Below are 20,256 nucleotides of genomic sequence, written 5' to 3' on the forward strand. Positions count from 1 at the left end.
TGCCACTGGGGTTCAAGCAATTCTCCTGCCTCAGTCTCCCAAGTGGCTGGGATTACAGGCACGTACCACCACGCCTGGCTAATTATTGTATTTTTAGTAGAGATGGGCTGGTCTCGAACTCCTGACCCCAAGTGATCCGCCTGCCTCCGCCTGCCAAAGTGCTGGGATTACAGGCGTGAGCTACCACACTTGGCCAGTAATGGCATCTTTGACCTGACATGCACCAATGTTATTTCCCTCTGCCCCTAGAAAATATTCTGCTCCAAGGACACCAGCAAACCTTTAGGTCTGGAATTTCTCACTGATTTGATACCATAAAGTGCCTATGCAGTAACTGGGGTGACTTTGGGATTCAAATACAACCCTAAAAGTTCACCACTTCTTGCCCCCACTCTCTGGATTCAATCAGTTCCAGACATTATTGTAATACCATTTTTCAAGCTCTGTAAATAGATGGATTCTCATTTTTCCTATTAAGCACTGTTTGCTAAATATTTTGGCCCAAAAGTTCAGTCATTCCATGCAAGCATTAATCAATACAGGAGACATTAGTGGTTACTTGTTCAGATGAGGTTTGACATTATTTTTCCTCTGCTTCTGAGGAAGGGAGGGGAATGTTGTGTAATAAAGATGAAGGGTCTTTTCTTCTTTTGTACAAAATGCAAATGATGAGGACATGTGTGATACACACTTCTCTAATGCAAGGCTGCTGCTTTTTGTTGAGAAAGAGAGGCAAGGCCCAGGAGGATTTTAGACTTTGTAAATATAAAATTATCTGCCTTAGTGTTTAAAAAAATAATAAAAGGGAGAAAGAGTTGGCAGGTTGCCAGATTACTTACATTACAGTAATAGATTTGCTGACCCCTGACTTCTGCTGTAGAGAAATGTATTGAATTTTTCATAATATCAGATGAGGCAGATCTAAAAACCTGGTGTACTAAGCACCATTATTTAACTTGAGATTTAGCAAAGCCGAAATCTTTTCAAACCAGCAATTTCATGTACGATGATAATTTAGTGGCTCAGATGCTAACAAATCAAGGTTATAATGCTATTGATTTGTTAATTTTAACTTGGGTTGATTTTAAGTCTTTTTTTTTTTTTAAGAAAGAAGAATGAGGAGGGGAAAAAAATCTTGCTTTTCACAGTGACTGAATTTAATAAGAATCTCCGTGATAGCAAAAGGCCCCCCTACTGTTTCTGCTTTGGGGTGGAAAATGTTATTCTTGTATTATTCCTAGGGAAAAATAAAATCTCATGCTGCTACAAATCTTATGCCTATGGAAAGATGTTATTTTTTAATACATAATGGCTTACCTATTTCAGATCCATTAATCGCATTGTAAATAAGCATTTTGCTAATCTGAAATGTGAAATCTGGATAATAATAAAGGCCCATTTATCTGTCCAGCTTTCAATCCCCAGACTAGATGTAGATCAGGAAGGGGAAAATCTCTGGATTTTCTAATGAATATATTGCTTCTCTTCCCCATTACTTCCACCCACCTAAAAGCCAGCCCCCATTCTTAGAGTTGCAGTCCATTGAAAATATTTCTCCTGTGTAATGAATTCTTGGGGGCTGGAGTGCATGTTTGCTTTTATCTGTACAGTTTAGAAACTGATAAAATCTTTGCTGTGCTACAAATATTTGAGAAATAATCATCCTCAAGGCGCAGGCATGGTGCATTTTACTAAATTCTTTATATAATACAAACCTACTCAGCTTTCTACATAGGGCAGTGTTGACCTAATCTAAGGCTAACCTGTTTTTAATGGTACCACATGTACGTTGAACGTTTAAATGTTCAGAAACCTATAATAGCTTTTGTCCTCTTGTACTGTAAAAACTTCTAATAATCATATGATAAGATCATATCCTGTGGGGTAATTGTGTTGTACCGTGACAGGATAACTGAAAAAACATTCAGTGAAAATTGCACCAAACGGAAATCACTATATGAAGCAGCGATTGTGTGCCGTGCGAGACCGTGCCCTGTTCTTCAAAGCTTAGCTGGTCATATTTCTACTTGCTTTCTTTTAGCTTCTGCCTTGCTTGTTTTATTTTAGGAGGCTTTTTTCCCCAAGCCACTATAATTATCTTTCAATGATTTAGAAGGGGGGGAAAAAACACTCAATTGACCTTTACACACACACTCTCTCACACACTCACACACTCTCATATACTCTCTCTGGAAGCCTTGAACAAGTAGGGCTTGTGTTTGGATTCAGTTTTACCTTAGTCATGCCTCTTTCCAGATACAAGAAACATTTAATTCCAGATTTCCTGCTTCTGGCTTTAGGCCTTTGACCAGCAAAGTGAAATGTATTTTTTACTGCTGTCAGCCAGCCAGCTGCTGAGTTGAGTGAAGGGGAGAAAAAAAAAAAAAAAATGAAAGAAAAAATGAAAAAAAAAAAAAGGAACCGAAATGAGAATGGTGCCCTGCTTTGTGAACTTGCAAAATTAGAAAAGGAAATTAAAGTCTCCTTAGCACCCATCTAGAGAGCCAGGTTGGCCCAGGGCTCTCAGAACCCAGAGTGAGGGGTCCTTGGGGGTCCATGGGGTGTCTCTCCCACCCAATTCTCTGCTTTCCCTCCTCCTCCTTCCCACACTCAGAGGTAATGCTGTCATTCTTCTCAGTAAAGAGGGTCCCTCGTGGTGTCACCATCTCCATCAGAAAATGAAGCTGGGGGAAGGGTGGTACCAGCAAATTGCTATCATTGGAATACCCAGACTACAGTGTTCCTTGAGTTCCCATGGCAACAAAACAAAAGTAAAACAAACCTATCTGTCCCAACAATAAAATATGTTTTCATTAAAGTCAATTTAAAATATCTTTCCAGTTTAAAATATTCAATGCATTTTGCTCCCAGACAAAAATCCACAACCTGCCAATATTGAAGAGGATAAAGTCCCTGGCAGAACCAGGCAGAAAAAAGGAATTGGGGGGAATGTTGGGGACTTTACAGATGAGACAGAATAAATTCAAGTATGAACAGGATTGCTTTTTTCTCTCTTTTTGTGCTTAGTTATGCTTTTTATTATATAAACATTAACTGTAATATTACAGTGGGAAGCAGGTATTTGGCAGCCATATATTATTTTAGTAAGTCTACATAGGGAGGGCAGTTTCCAGTTTTAGCAGCTGTAACATGTTTAAACTCAGTTTGTAATGGGATCTGAAGATAACTATTCCCCATGGGCTCTGTTGATCTTCATGGCTGGCCAACTGCCAGATGTAGGGCTCCAAAGTATTATTCACGCCTCCTTGCTCATACCTTGTCCAAGCATGCTCAGTAAATGAATTTTGTTTCTAATATGCTATAAATTGGGATCTGATTTTCCCATAGTTTTATTGGTATTTTATTAAAGAGCAAAATATTAGGATCACAAATGTCCCCACATCTGTACTGTCAAACCTGAACAATCGTGTATGGTTAAGCAGTTGAGATCCAAATAACATAGATAGAAACCAATTTTAGGATAGCAAACCAATATCCAGACCAAGGAAGTTTTTGCCTGGGAATCTTAGTTTAAAAATAATCAGGATCCCCAATATTTGAACAGACTTATGATGTTTATAAGCCAAGTACATTTTCTTCATTGAGTCAACTTGTCTTATTTAAAACAAATTATGTTTGCTGTATTAAAGTTCATATTTTTAAGGCTGAGTCTTATATTAATCCCACAGTGAGTCATTAATCATACCAAATGCATTATAAAAACTTTAATCACTGAAGTTGAAACTGAGATTGTAATGCAATCCATCCCTTTTAATTACATCAGCTATTTTTCCCTTTCAGATAAAGAGCTACGTTGCAAAGGGAAAACAGATTAAAACTAGAGCTGTTTGATGTTTCTCTTTTTAGAGCAATTTTATGCAGTTTGTTTAAAAAGTTATATAATTAAAATGCTTGAAATTTTTAGGCCTCTGGTTTTTGTGGCTTGCATAGTCTGTCTGCCTTCCTTCTCGCTGGGGCGGTCTTTTACTTAGCACACTAAAACAGAACTCCTAGTGGAGTCCCCTACCCCACTCAGAGCTGTGGGATAAGACTAAACTGTCTCTTGGCCACGCTGTGCTTGCCTCTCATTGACCTTTTTATCTTAGATGTTTCATCTCTATCTTGACATGAATGAAAATAAAATCTTTTCAGATGGGCAGCACTAGGTTCAGATCTCACCTCTAACAAATGGTATGACTCAGGCAAATTGTTTAACCTTTTTAGGCCTCAATTGCCTCATATGTTAAAAAAGAGAATAATAATAATACTCCATAGGGATATTGTGGAGTTTACATAAAATAATCTTTAAATGTACCTGGCACATGCTAGTACCTACTAGAATATAAGCTTCATGAGCTCAGAGGCTTTGAATGTTTGGTTCATGGCTGTGTCTCAGTGCCTAGAACACTGCCTATAGTATGTGCTCAATAAATAGTTGTTGATGGACTGGTAAAGCAGCTAGCATTATTGTTGCAGTTTTGTTAGCACTTAGCCAGGTGCCATGGGGAGTGATGGTGATATTGTTAATGTTGGATGCTTCCATTGGTATCTTGGTCTATAGACCCACAAAACCAAAAAGAGGTCTTGCTGAGAAGTATTAAGTTACCAGGTACTGATTTTGACCAAGGAAGCAGAACACTAAAGTGTAGAGTAAGTTTATAGAAGTATAGCACTGTCACTGGAGATGAAGCCATTTAATAATTTGCTTATATTGAGAAAAGAAAGTAAACCCCCATAGCATTGATGCTACTGGAATTACTCAACTGACCGATCATCTCTTCTGTTAACCTTTTAGATTAATCCTACCATATGAAAGATTTATTAAAGGAGAAGAAGATAAGCCCCTGCCTCCAATCAAACCTCGGAAACAGGAGAACAGTTCACAGGAAAATGAGAATAAAACAAAAGTATCTGGAACCAAACGCATCAAACATGAAATACCTAAAAGCAAGAAAGAAAAAGAAAATGCCCCAAAGCCCCAGGATGCAGCAGAGGTGAGTTGCTTTGCTCCATAGAAATACCTCTGGAAGACATGTGCTGCCTCGAGGTCCTTCTGGAGCCCTGAATCCACAGCTGTGTCCCTGCACAGTTGGATGGCTTGATGAAGAAACCAAGAAATCTAAGCTTCACAGTTCCCCACATAGTTCCCCAGTTCCTGAAAGCCTTTCAGCTTGCTCATGAGATGAAATCCAATGCCTAGTATTGAATGAGATAGCCCAGGAATAGAATCTAGAAAGATACAAACATCCTGTAGAAAACTGATAGCAAATGCTCAGGCTTCAAGAGAAAAGGGTCCAGAGCCACACTAACATCAAAGAATTTTACTGTGAAAACATGGCTTCTTGGCCGCTCCACAGCCAGTCTATCTGAGGTGCTGGTGTGACTTTAAAACATATTTTGGGGCTGGACATGGTGGCTCACGCCTGTAATCCTAGCACTCTGGGAGGCCAAGGCAGGTGGATTGCTTGAGCCCAGGAATTCAAGAAGAGCATGGGCAACATGGTGAAACCCAGTCTCTACAAACAAAGCTCACACCTGTAATCCCAGCACTTTGGGAGGCTGAGGTGGGCGGATCACAAGGTCAGGAGATGGAGACCATCCTGGCTAACACGGTGAAACCCCGTCTCTACTAAAAATACAAAAAATTAGCCAGGTGTGGTGGTGGGCGCCTGTAGTCCCGGCTACTCGGGAGGCTGAGGCAGGAGAATGGCATGAACCTGGGAGGCAGAGCTTGCAGTGAGCTGAGATCGCAACAGCCTGGGTGACAGAGCAAGACTCCATCTCAAAAAAAAAAAAAAAAAACAAATATTAGGCATGGTGGTGCCCCGCTGTGGTCCCAGCTACTCAAGAGGCTGAGGTGGGAGGATAACCAGAGCCCTGGGAGGTAAAGGCTGCAGTGAGCTGTGATTATACCACTGCACTCCTGCCTGGGTGACAGAGTGAAGCCGTGTCTCAAAAAAAATGCTTTGGAGGTCCAGGAAAGAGGGACCTTGGAACTGTGGTGCTGTATCCTGCAAGACTCTCCTGAAAACTTTAGAGAAGTGTTTGTCTCCCATAATTGATTTCTGTGCAACAGCCATGGGTTGAGACCAATTTAGGAAAATCTTAAGTGCGGCCGGGCGTGGTGGCTCACGCCTGTAATCCCAGCATTTTGGGAGGCCGAGGCGGTGGATCACGAGGTCAGGAGATCGAGAGCATCCTGGCTAATACGGTAAAACCCCGTCTCTACTAAAAATACAAAAAATTAGCCAGGCGTGGTGGTGGGCACCTGTAGTCCCAGCTACTCGGGAGGCTGAGGCAGGAGAATGGCGTGAACCCAGGAGGCGGAGCTTGCAGTGAGCCGAGATCAGGCCACTGCACTCCAGCCTGGGTGACAGAGAGAGACTCCATCTCAAAAAAAAAAAAAAGGAAAAAAGATCTTAAGTGCATATTATTTATAGGGGAATTTTGAAATGGTTCCTATGAAACCATTATTATTTTTCATATTAACAGGTAGTTTCTGCACTTTTTAAGCCCCCAACAGCCTTTTGATAGAAGCCATTACCCCCAGCATGTAGCCAGTCATGTAGGCTGATCTGGGCTCCATTTCAACATGAATAATAAAAAACGATGCTGCCCATTAAAAAAAAAAAAAAACTGAGCAGCCACATTTGGAGACAGCATGTTCTAGGATTCAACCCCAGAGGGAATTTTGGTGCTGATATTAAATACCCCCTAAAAAATCAGGTTTATAATGAACACATAAGAGGCTCCATAATTAAACACTGGTTTAAATTGCACATGTACAACATGCACCAACCTCCCATCTAGACATCAACTTACCCAGCTGACTCTTACATAAGAAAATAGTATTGATACCAAGATTAGAAATTTGTGGGTTTTTTGTTTTTATTAAGTTTCATAATTATTTTAAGCTCTAGTAACTAAAAAGGGGGAGGAGGAAGAAGATGATGCAGATTTTTTTTTTTTTTTGAGACAGAGTCTCTCTCTGTCTCCCAGGCTAGAGTGCAGTGGTGCGATCTCGGTTCATTGCAACCTCCGCCTCCCAGGTTCAAGCAATTCTCCTGCCTCAGCCTCCCGAGTAGCTAGGACTACAGGCATGCGCCACCACACCCGGCTAATATTTTTGTATCTTTAGTAGAGACAGGGTTTCACCATGTTGGTCAGGCTGGTCTTGAACTCCTGACCTCAAATGATCCTCCTGCCTTGGCCTCCCGACGTGCTGGGATTACAGGTGTGAGCCACCGTCCCTGGCCAGATGATGCAGATTTCTCAACATCTGCAAGCTTGCAACATAAATGGCCAAAAGCAAGGAAATTCCAAGTGCATGCTTACATTCCATTTTTCCTTGATACTTTTGGCCTGGTGATTTATTATAGGGTTTCAGATGAGTGTGTTCTATTAGCTGCCATATGTACACAAAACACCAGGGGACAAACTGAGGACCAAGGGGACAGCTGACCATTGAATATCTCCAATTTGGGGATTAAGTTTGAAATGGTTGGTTTGTGAATGGTAGGAGGAATCTTTAGCCTATGCACTGAGCCTGTCAGCTTGGGAGATGACCATGCCCAAGAGTGGAGCCTTACTCCCTGGAGTCCATAGAAACCCTGAAAGCTGTTAGGCTTTGTGTTTCCTGTAGGCTGCAGCTGTTCCCTTCAGGGAGCTGTAAGTGTCTCAGGTTTTGAAAGTTGTCATGATGAGGTTATCTAAACCTCATGGAATCTTCCACCCTCTCCAAGGTTGGCCTTATAATACGAATCACTTCTCACCTCCAACATAGAACCATGTTATTAGCCAGGTGTATTTTTTCTCATTAACTCTATTTGGGGTTTTTGGTTTGGATTTTATTGTTTTCATTGCTTTTAGTTTTTGGTGTTTTCAATATGAAGCGGTGAACTCAATGGAGATAGAAAGGGTGAGAAATTCCCTCTAGTTGAATCCACTGTATTCAAGTAATGGGATTGCAAGTTGCATGGTGGGAAGCTAACATTTAACATACTAAGCAGATCATAAAATGTCTTACTAGAAAAAAAGTCCTTTACTTTTTTCTGCCTAGCTTTCAAAGACTTCCTAAACCTGTTTTACAACCCGAAGCATGGGACTCCGATATAACTGCAGTTCTACATCATAGAAACTTCAATGAGACTGAGTATCCCTCATTGCCCTGCGTCAAACTATAGCCCCATAAGAAACTAACAATTAGATGCAATTTGCCTTTTTCCCTTGCCATACTCATTTGTCTTTATTTTTATGTCATGTATAAGCTCAAGAGACCAATGTGATGATTATTAATGTAGAAGAAGTAATGATATTTGTACTGGAAAAGGCAGCTACTAGTACAAAAAATAAAAGAAAAAGAAATGATGATAAGCAAAGTCTCTTAGGTATAACATGTCCCTAAAATTCGGGGTTTTTTTTTTTTTAAAGGGATTTAAGGAAAAATACCTGTGAAATAGGTGTGATTTCTTAAAACTTTGGTTCCCACGTATTCCTAAACCAGCATCCTCAATCTTACCCAAAGATGCTAATTGGCAGACCCACCCTTCCTTCCTTCCTGCCTGCCTGCCTTCCTTCCTTCCTTTCTTCCTTCCTTCCTTCCCTCCCTCCTTCCTTCTTTTTCTTTTTTTTTGAAAGTTACACTCTTGTTGCCCAAGCTGTAGTGCAATGGCATGATCTCGGCTCACTGCATCCTCCACCTCTGGGGTTCAAGCGATTCTCCTGCCTCAGCCTCCTGAGTAGCTGGGATTACAGGCACCCACCACCACACCTGGCTAATTTTTGTTTTTTTACTAGAGTTGAGGTTTCGCCATGTTGACCAGGCTGGTCTTGAACTCCTGACCTCAGGTGATCCGCCTGCCTCGGCCTCCCTAAGTGCTGAGATTACAGGCACATCTTTTCTTAACAGAGAAGAACAAAGTTCAAGGGATGAGATGGAAAAAGGAGGGGAAGAAGACCAGCTCAGTACAACTGTTGTGTGACTGCTCTGCTAAGACATGTCAGGGCAGAATGACAGCAGTTTTGAAAGGGCTTGTCAGTCAGCTGGGTCATAGATGGAAAGTTAAAATGACCTCCTAAGGTCAAAGTTTACATGGCTGCATAATGCAGTAAATGGGTCGAATTGGTACCCACAACTTCTGTCAGTAGGGTCACATAAGGAGTGTGTCTGTCTCATTGACTATAATTTATTTCATTGAACAGCAAAGCTATATTTGCGGTGGCACTGACTGTCTGAATTTTGACAACTTCATTTTGGGCTTTAATAGAAATGTAGTTTGCTGCAACCTAGAAGGACTTAGTCTCCTCTGTCCCTCCGGTAGACAGGCTGCCAAGAAATCTTCATACTTTGTCAATATTTTAGCATTATCTGCATGTCATCTGGCCCTGAGTAGAAATTATTAACACTTATGCATTGCTAATCTTCAGTGCATCATATTGAATACATTGGGAAGGGATTTGCCCTGTTAAAGAAAAGCAAGGAGTTGCAATAGGTTTGTTGTTTGTCGTTAACATGGGGTTGGTTGGATTTTTGAAAGAGAAATGCTTTAAAAAAATCTTTCTCAGGAGTATCATAAAACACAACATGTAATTTAAAACCCATTTGGATAATTGACTGATTTGACAAGAAGACAACCTTAGAATTAAACTATATATTAGAATCAAGGAGTGATATGATTGTATACCATCAGTACATAACACTTTGCTATTTTGATAGGTGTCTCATAAGGGACTGAAGCGAATATGCATATTTCCCCTAATGTTTCTGTAATTTAGATTTCTTTGTTTAGAGCCATGATTGGGGAGTAATAAAGCTTTACAGAAACTTCACGAGCTGATTGACAAGCCTGTTTTCAAGTAAAACTGCTGTGTGGAATATTTTATTTCATAGCAAAACGTGTCAGTGTATTTGGTTTTCTTCTGACTGTCTTTTGAAATATGTTACCAGGTTTCATCAGAGCAAGAAAAAGAACAAGAGACTTTAAGCCAGAAAAGCATCCCTGAGCCTCTCCCAGCAGCAGACATGAAGAAAAAAATAGAAGGGTATCAGGAATTTTCAGCGAAGCCCCTGGCGTCCAGAGTAGACCCAGAGAAGGACAACGAAACAGACCAAAGTTCCAACAGTGAGAAGGTGGCAGAGGAGGCAGGAGAGAAGGGGCCCACACCTCCACTCCCAAGTGCTCCTCTGGCCCCAGAAAAAGATTCAGCCTTGGTCCCTGGGGCCAGCAAACAGCCACTCACCTCTCCTAGTGCCCTGGTGGACTCAAAACAAGAATCCAAACCATGCTGTTTTACAGAGAGCCCTGAAAGTGAACCCCAAGAAGCATCCTTCCCCAGCTTCCCCACCACACAGCCACCGCTGGCAAACCAGAATGAGACGGAGGATGACAAACTGCCCGCCATGGCAGATTACATCGCCAACTGCACCGTGAAGGTGGACCAGCTGGGCAGTGACGACATCCACAATGCGCTCAAGCAGACCCCAAAGGTCCTTGTGGTCCAGTCGTTTGACATGTTCAAAGACAAAGACCTGACTGGGCCCATGAACGAGAACCATGGACTTAATTACACGCCCCTGCTCTACTCTAGGGGCAACCCAGGCATCATGTCCCCACTGGCCAAGAAAAAGCTTTTGTCCCAAGTGAGTGGGGCCAGCCTCTCCAGCAGCTACCCTTATGGCTCCCCACCCCCTTTGATCAGCAAAAAGAAACTGATTGCTAGGGATGACTTGTGTTCCAGTTTGTCCCAGACCCACCATGGCCAAAGCACTGACCATATGGCGGTCAGCCGGCCATCAGTGATTCAGCACGTCCAGAGTTTCAGAAGCAAGCCCTCGGAAGAGAGAAAGACCATCAATGACATCTTTAAGCATGAGAAACTGAGTCGATCAGATCCCCACCGCTGCAGCTTCTCCAAGCATCACCTTAACCCCCTTGCTGACTCCTACGTCCTGAAGCAAGAAATTCAGGAGGGCAAGGATAAACTCTTAGAGAAAAGGGCCCTCCCCCATTCCCACATGCCTAGCTTCCTGGCTGACTTTTACTCGTCCCCTCATCTCCATAGCCTCTACAGACACACCGAGCACCATCTTCATAATGAACAGACATCCAAATACCCTTCCAGGGACATGTACAGGGAATCGGAAAACAGTTCTTTTCCTTCCCACAGACACCAAGAAAAGCTCCATGTAAATTATCTCACGTCCCTGCACCTGCAAGAGAAAAAGTCGGCGGCAGCAGAAGCCCCTACGGATGATCAGCCTACAGATCTGAGCCTTCCCAAGAACCCGCACAAACCTACCGGCAAGGTCCTGGGCCTGGCTCATTCCACCACAGGGCCCCAGGAGAGCAAAGGCATCTCCCAGTTCCAGGTCTTAGGCAGCCAGAGTCGAGACTGTCACCCCAAAGCCTGTCGGGTATCACCCATGACCATGTCAGGCCCTAAAAAATACCCTGAATCGCTTTCAAGATCAGGAAAACCTCACCATGTGAGACTGGAGAATTTCAGGAAGATGGAAGGCATGGTCCACCCAATCCTGCACCGGAAAATGAGCCCGCAGAACATTGGGGCGGCGCGGCCGATCAAGCGCAGCCTGGAGGATTTGGACCTTGTGATTGCAGGGAAAAAGGCCCGGGCAGTGTCTCCCTTAGACCCATCCAAGGAGGTCTCTGGGAAGGAGAAGTCCTCTGAGCAGGAGAGTGAAGGCAGCAAAGCAGCACACGGTGGGCATTCCGGGGGCGGATCAGAAGGCCACAAGCTTCCCCTCTCCTCCCCTATCTTCCCAGGTCTGTATTCCGGGAGCCTGTGTAACTCGGGCCTCAACTCCAGGCTCCCGGCTGGGTATTCTCATTCTCTGCAGTACTTGAAAAACCAGACTGTGCTTTCTCCACTCATGCAGCCCCTGGCTTTCCACTCGCTTGTGATGCAAAGAGGAATTTTTACATCACCGACAAATTCTCAGCAGCTGTACAGACACTTGGCTGCGGCTACACCTGTAGGAAGTTCGTATGGGGACCTTTTGCATAACAGCATTTACCCTTTAGCTGCTATAAATCCTCAAGCTGCCTTTCCATCTTCCCAGCTGTCATCCGTGCACCCCAGTACAAAACTGTAGGCTCAGCTCTGCCCAGCAGTCCAAAGCGGCATGGCCAACAGAGCTTCACTCCTTACCCAGGAGTGCTGGCTTATAGAGTTAGAAGTCAGTATTTCTTCTAATCTGAGGCTACGATCAGTCCCAGCTGTAGGGGCCCAGAGGGGAGGTGAACATGCCTGATTTTTGTGGGACAACTCTAGCCCACAAACTGACTGGCTGGTCAGTCTTGACTCCCTTCCAACACAGATGCCCAGGCACCTCCAGATCATTCACTTCGCACGTGGGCCTTGTGAAGGGATTTGTGAATATCCAGGAAGAACTTAGAGGACCCCATCTGAGTTCGGATGGTCAGGAAACAATCTGGGCAAAAAAGAGGCAGGCATTTCAAAGGAAGGGGCAAGGAAGACTGGCAAACAGATGGCAAGGGATGCCCCTCTTTTTCATAAAACTCTCCAAGGTTCAATCAATGCAATGTATAGTGAAACTTCAATAGATCTTTCATTTTGACACTATTAAACAATCCAGAGAAGTAAACACTGTTAAATTGACTGTATATATTTGCTTCTTAAAACTACCTGTATCACTGTTTGCTCACCTAATTTATATACAGGTAGTTCCATTTTCTCCCAGTTCCTTCTCGTCTTTTTTTTTTTTATTATTATTAAATGGTATTGCTTTTGTTTGCAGGTCTTTTTGTTTTTGTTTTGTTTTTGAGGCTGACTGACTGTCCTAGTTGTTGTGTGTTTGTAATTTTTCCACATCTTATTTTGAGCAGCTTTGGGTGGTAAAGTTATTGTTTACAAATTGAAGCAACTGATTCTAGTGGAACAAATGAAAAAGAAACAGTCAAGCACACAATAGTGCAAAGAACGTTCCTTTGTAGATCCGCAACTTAAGGATTTTGTTCCTCATAAATGGCATAGTTGAAAGAGCTTATACACTGCTTACCCAGCCAAATGCTTTGCTTTGAAGTATTGGGTTCTGTGAAAATATTGAGCATTGTACTTACCTTATCTAGGCTGTGAAACTGTCCTACATACCAGAGGAATCATAAAAACAAAAACCTCACTGGCAGCAAGCTGCCGAATAACAACAGAGTCTAGAGGACATATTTGTGGGCTGCACAGATATTTTAGGAATTTCAGAAATTAGAACAGGAGCCAAAATGATTTACATTGGCGTTGGCACTGATTCCTTTAAATGGTCTGGGAAAGGGGGTTGGGAAGAGGATGGAGCTCAACTGGCCAGAAGAGGAGCAGCTGCAGTCCTGATAGCTTCTCTAGCCTCGGTCTTTTGAGTGATAAGTAGTCACGTTGTTTTCATCCAGTTGGTTTCTTGTCATTCCCAAGAAGAATCTCCCAGGCCACATCTTTGGGAATAACTGACATACTGGATTAGCCTTTTCAAAAGAAAAGTCATCCTATTTGGTTTTATGGGGTGTGAGTTTTGTGTGTACACACACAGAAACATGTAAGGTGGTTTGGGTCATGTTTTTAACCACCTGGCAATACTGTCCACTTTCTGGTTTCTTTTATTGTGGGAAGTAAATGGTCAAGCTGCTCAGGCAGTGAAAAGATGTGGAGAATGTCCGTTGTCATTCTTGCCACTGTATTCCATTTGCTACCGAGATGTAACATTAAGGTGGACACATTTTCTAACTGTATTAATTAAAAGTCAATGGATACAGAGAGTGGATTTTCTCCCCAAGTCCCATCCCTGCTGAAGACCGCTTGGATGAACTCCCCAACCCACTGTGCCCCTCCCGCAACACTACCAGTAGACTTTAGAACCATAGTTAACTAAGTCTTTTACCTCTGAGATACTTAATTCTGGGAAAATTGGTGACAATTTTCAACTTCTAAATAGGTAACTCGACTGCAAAATAATCAAAACAGATAACAATGAAACTGCGGCTCTTAAACAAAGCCATGCATGCCGTGCATTTGTATTGAAATGTCTCCATGATATGAAGCCAAATATTCAATGTAACATACTTAATATCCAAAGGTGGAAACAAAAGAATGTAGAGATCCAGTGTTAAGAGTTCCATTTGCTTCAATTAATTATTTACCTTCCTGTGGAATAATATATATATATATTTAATAGAACCATAGATAGACTAGTAGAATTTAGATTATAAATGTGTGAGTGCAGATTATCCTGCTATTGCACAAGCTAGAGGGGGGAAAAATCTCAATTCCAGCTGGCAAGATGCTAGCCAGGACACATATAAGAAAGTTGCACTAGATTGAATGGTCACAGAATCGGAGGACATGGAAGAAAAAGGAAACTTCGGTGGTTCTGCAGCAGACATGGGCTAGATCATATGTGGTTTCTGTGAGTTCGCGTCTCAAAAAAAAAAGGAGGGGGGGCATCTGTCCCCGGTGGAGCTCACCTATTTGGAATATGGGGCATTTGTTTTTTCCACTGCAGTGATTTCAGTCTGGTTTCATCATGCTGGAATTCGATCACACCATTTTCAAACAATGTTAACATAGTCCAGCTTTTGTTTTTCTCATCTCTTCCGAGAGGAGACTCACTGTTTCTGTCTGAGGAAGCTCATACCCTCGGCAAAACATCAGGACAAATAAAGAGAAATGGGGGTATGCATTCCCAACAGAAGCAGTGTGTTATTTGTTTTAAAACTCTGAACAGAGATCTTGGAAATCTTTCAAAAAGACCATTGAATTCTTCATTGGCTGAGAACGACGTTTTAAAATGTCTTAAATAAGGCTTTGTTTGCATTGTTTGAGTTCAAGGGGCCTTATTATTGAATGGAATTGCACAAGCCTTTCTTTGTGCAATCAAACCATTGTTATTGGTAGTTCTGTAAAGGAAACTGTGGAATCGAATTGGCAGTGGAGTCATAAATCTATTTACTGAGTGTGGCTTCCAAGAAATGTTGCAATTCAAAATGCACTAAGTCTGTGATTTATTGGAGATTTGGAGATTCTAAATAATATTTTTTAAAAACTTCCATGCAACTTCTGGTTTAATGTTTGGCAACTCCACATGATAAAAAAATAAAAACAGCCCAACCGAGTTTCGGAATTAAGTATTCTTCTAGTAAGTGATTCAAACTTGTAATATTTGCCACAGGACTGACTTATTTATTTGCTAGCTAGAAGCTCTTAAGTTCACTTGTTTATCAGGGCATATACAGAAGGGTTTGTTAAAACTCGATGTTAACTTTACAACTTTCTGACCTGGTGCATGAATTCTCAAGTACTGTATTTCACTGTGTTGGTGTGTCTGATGGAAATTTCGAGGTGGTCCCACAAAAATATTTTATGTAGTGTGCCTTCAAAGAGAACCATTTATTTCTCTTCACTTATCGTCCCACAAAGTCACATTTGGTGGTGGTCAGCCAAGTCGCATCTGGTCTAGTTTTACTCTTGTCCCAATTTTAAAGAGAAATGGGAATGAGTTTGCCCTGGTGAGACCCACACCATTGCAATGATTATCTTGAGCACTTAAAGTCCAGTGTTGGCTGTTAGTGTATTTGATATTCTGCCTGTCTCCTCATGGTTGAAATATGTCTGAAGAATAGCAGCATAATCTCTTGGCTGTTTATACTTTTTTAAACTTTCCTGTGTTGTAAATATTGTATACTTTTGGTGATTCCAGCTATGTAACCTCTATGCTCTGTAAGGTGATTATTTGTATATAGCAACATGGCCCAGTGATATTATATAGTTTCCCAATGGAGAGGTTATTGAGTAACCTTTGCATTAGTTTAAACACTACCAGAAGAATGCTGAGCCAACTATAAACACTCAATTTTGTATGTTTTCCAAATTGTACTTATTACTGCTTTTGATACTGTATTACGTGCCAATAGTTTCCCAATCACATAGCAGGCAAGAGATATTTTGTACTTTTTGATCCACTGTAATATTTAATAAAAAATGTTACTATCTGTTTCCTTTTGGGTGTGAGTAATCTGTCACTCTTCCTGAGGAGCCTGTGGCCTCCCCAGAAGACTTTCCACCCCATCTGTCCAAATTGAATGATAACAGTAATGATGGCAATGTCTGTAGTTCACTAAGGACCTAGTGGTGCCCATTTGGGAAATATCTCTTATCTTCACAACCTTATGTAAATATGGTTATACCTATTTTACTTATGAGAAAACTAAAGCTTAGAGAGGTAAATCAACTGGTCCAAGATCACCCAACAGATGGCAGAGTCAGGATTTGAAGCCAGGGCTCTCATCTATGTACTTCCTTTGCATACCATCCTCCTCCGCTGGTAGGATAATCAGAAAAGTTATTTATTTATTTATTTATTTATTTATTTATTTATTTATTTATTTTGAGACAGAGTCTCACTCTGTCGCCCAGGCTGAGTGCAGTGGTGCAACCTCAACTCACTGCAACCTCCGCCTCCCAGGTTCAAGCGATTCTCCTGCCTCAGCCTCCTGAGTAGCTGGGATTACAGGTGCATGCCGCCACGCCCAGCTAATTTTTTAATTTTTAGTAGAGACGGGGTTTCACCATGTTGGTCACGCTAGTCTCGAACTACTGACCTCAGGATCCACCCGCCTCAGCCTCCCAAAGTGCTGGGATTACAGGCATGAACCACTGTGCCAGGCCAAGTTATTGTTTTTTATTCAGTCAACAAAGATTTACTCATGCCCCAATTGCCAGGCATAGTATTAGGAGCTGGGAATACAATGGTAAATAAAATATAAAATATTGTCTCTGGGAGCTTATAAATCTTATGGGAAAGAGAGTTCATCAAATAGTCATTCCTATAAATTCAAAACTTCAGTGTGACTGAGTTCCAGGAGAGGAGTTTGAGGAGTAAAATGACACACAAAGAGAAGGTGGTGACTAAAGTGACTGGCTGAGTATGGGAGGGAAGGAATTGGGAGGAGGGTAGGTCAAGCACAGGGTACCACATGTGCAAAGGCCCTGAAGCGGGAACGAGTTTGGCTTATTAGAGGAATTGAGAAAAGCCTGTGGGGCTTGATTGCATTGTTGAAGGAGTGAGGTTAGAGAGCGTAGCAGGGGCCAGGCGGGTAGGTCCCAATAGACCAGATTGATTTGATCAATTTTCTCTTTATCCTAAGCAAGAAAGATTTGTCTTTTTCAATATCATCCTCTGGCTGTTGTGTGAGGGGAACTTAAGAGCAATCTAACATGAGTGAGGTGGTGGTCATTTTGATGGGGTGATGGAAGGTGAGAGTGGACACTTTTCAGAGGTACTTAGAAGGAGGAATGAGCAAACATGGTGATTAATTAAATAGGGCAATTGATGGAAAGATACTCAGGAAGGGTTGAAAATCTGGGAAAACACTGCGTATTCTGAGGTCTGCATCTTTTAATCGTAGACCTGGTGGTGATGGACAAAGATTTCTGATCCTCTGTTCCCTTGACCTCTGCCCCTGGCTTCCCTTGGCTTTGCTCAGCTTATCGTGAGTTGAAATGAGGCATTTACAAAGCAACACCCTATTTGTTCCCTTCTTATGAGTCCTAGAGAGGGAGGAGAGGTGTGGGGAACAGGACTTATGGTCAGGATGGCTTTGATAGACAGGAAAGAGTAAGCTGCTAGCAAGCATGTCACCACAACTCAGAGGAGAAAAGAAACATATTTTGGTAAAAGCCACGGGATCCTTTTCCTCATCGTTATTGACTCTCCAAAGGACCCTGCCCATTCACATCGGGGTCAGCAGGAGTTGCAGCAACATGTTAGCAGCCTCACCCTCTTCTTGCTGGCTGTCGTTCTTTAGCTAATCCCGCACCCGACAAACACAGGAGGAACCCCCAGCCCCATGGTCTCCTGGCCCTCATTCTGAGTCATGTGTATTTCACCATATCATGTGACTTGCTGTGAGTACATCAGAAGAACATTCTTCCACCTGTGACACATTCAGCATTTGTAGATCTGATACTTGATTCCTACGCGATAGGAAACATTGTAAGTTATCCATTCTTGCCAGGCGCTGGCTGGCGGATACTGCTGGAGAAGAGGTGCTTTTGCTAAAGATGTCACTCATAGGGCAAAAGCAATGACAAGCCCAATGTCTATTCTAGGAAAGTGGCCAAAGTTGACAAATGTTTTAGGGCTGCTAGTGACCAGGAAATAGGTGATATTTATATCAACAAGTATGTAAGTGGCAGAAGGTGGGAATGGGGTCAGAAGTGACCTCTGGCCAGGAACGATGTAATCCCAGCTACTCGGGAGGCTGAGGCAGGAGAATCACTTGAATCAGGGAGGCGGAGGTTGCAGTGAGCCGAGATTGCACCATTGCACTCCAGCCTGGGCTACCAGTGAAACTTCATCTCAAAAAAAAAAGGAAGTGCAGCCTTCAAGATTGACCTAGGGAATATAATAAATCACATGAATTTAGGCTTCACTAATTCAGAATTCCTGAATTTTGGACTCTCCATGGTAATTCTCAGGGTAAATAACATTCCAAAGCACTTGTTTAACCTGCTCAGAAAAACATATTATTTTTATTCATGCTAGCCATAGCCACAGGCATTCAGCCTGCTTTAGTAAGAACTAGGTGTTCTGTTCCCTGAGGCACCTGTACAAGAACTACTAGTACTTTCGTGGTGGAACTACTAATACTTTAATTATCGGTGAAACTCCCTCTAGAACAGAGGTGTTCATTAGAATTTCCTGGGATGGTGGAACTGCTATAATTTAGAGTTGTCCAATATTGTAGCTAATAGCCAATGTGGCGACTGAACCCTTGCAATGTGCCCAGTGTGATGAAAACACTGACTCTATAATTCTACTTAATTTTTATTCATTTAAATTTCAATAGCCACATGTGGCTAGTTGTTACTCTATTGGACAGCACAGCTCTAGAAAGGCCAATTGGTCAATATGCGTATATGGATAGACCCAATGACAGATAAGCCAATATCTGCACATAAACTTTAACCTAAACACTAAAGCAAACGACATTGTTCCTCTTTTTAGCAAAACTTTATCTATTGGGGTGACAATGGCTTTAATATTTTTCATTCAAAATTTATACATCATATAAATTTATACATCTTATGAAAATATTTAGCCAGTTAAATGCTCAATAAACTAATCATTTAGAAAGCACTAAGATAAGTATACATTTATGGTATCTTTTAACCCAGCCCTGCCGTTTATGTTAAATCTGATTGTGTGAGGCTTGAATGCAACTTCCAGAAAGTCTGTGAAATATTCGATGTGGTCATGTTCAAGCCCTCCTTCTTCACTCCACGGTAATTCAACATTTATCCATGGAGACTGGGAGGGCATTCAGTGTGAGGAACATGATGGCCAGGTAGGTAGAGGGGGACCTAGAGACCAAGTGTGGAAGAACACTTAACCAACATATTTTTAGTGTCTTGGTCCTAGTTCTTCAAACCTGGGTTTGTTCATTTATTTCTCCTTTGCACATAATAACAACAACTAATGATATCAATGACAGTTCTATATGTGACAAACAATATTTTAAATGTTTGTTTGGTATTAATTTATTTGATCCTCATAACATTCCATCATGCAGATACTATAATATATTCCCACCTTACAGTTGAGGAAGATAAGGAATAACTGAGCTTTTGCTGACCAATCAAAATAGGCAGTACCTGCCCATGGCATTAGAAGACTCTTTCCTGAAGTTTGTTCTTACCGTGCAATTTCTCTCTTTCTTTATACCGCACTCCAACCCTGAAATTCAAGAAATCAGCACAACCACTGAGTCAGAGCACCCTAAGGTTTTTAAATAAATTAATGAGGGTAAAAAAAGAGAAGACATCAATAAACAGTACTAGGAAAGTAAAACGAATGCAATAGAGACTTTTAAAATTATTAGAGGATGGTGTTAAGTTTAAAAACTGGAAAAGCTAGATGAAAAACTGTTTCATAGCAAAATAGAAATTAACAAAATTTTCTCAAGGAGGAACATAAAAGTCATAACTAATAGCTTGTTCAGTAGTCAAATATTTCCCCACAAAAAACACCAGGTCCAGATGGCTTCAAGAACTCTTTCAGAGAACTGAAAAAAAGGAAAATCTACACAATTCTTTTTATGAGTTTATTTTGACCTTATTATCAAAATTCAAAAAGGATAGTGAAAGAAAGAGAAAATACAGACCCACTGCACTTATAAACCAGACGCAGAAATCCTAAGAAAAATTTCAGCAAATTATAAAAGTTTATGCTTATAC

At 41.7% G+C, this 20,256-nt stretch overlaps 1 protein-coding gene across 7 annotated transcripts in view; it reads left to right on the forward strand.

The window, feature by feature from the left end:
• The window catches only part of ARID5B (AT-rich interaction domain 5B), a 195,635-nt gene extending 179,621 nt beyond the window's left edge, over nt 1-16,014 (forward strand). For all 7 annotated transcript variants that reach the window (XM_003830323.5, XM_063607428.1, XM_034930641.3 and 4 more), the window contains 2 exons: nt 4,796-4,994; nt 9,947-16,014. In XM_003830323.5, the coding sequence (XP_003830371.1) occupies nt 4,796-4,994; nt 9,947-12,112 (2,365 nt within the window). In that variant the 3' untranslated portion in view covers nt 12,113-16,014. The remainder of the gene's footprint in view (nt 1-4,795; nt 4,995-9,946) is intronic.
• The last annotated feature ends 4,242 nt before the right edge of the window (nt 16,015-20,256 follow it).

The sequence above is a fragment of the Pan paniscus genome, chromosome 8 (assembly GCF_029289425.2).
Source record: "Pan paniscus chromosome 8, NHGRI_mPanPan1-v2.0_pri, whole genome shotgun sequence".
NCBI classification, from domain to species: domain Eukaryota; kingdom Metazoa; phylum Chordata; class Mammalia; order Primates; family Hominidae; genus Pan; species Pan paniscus.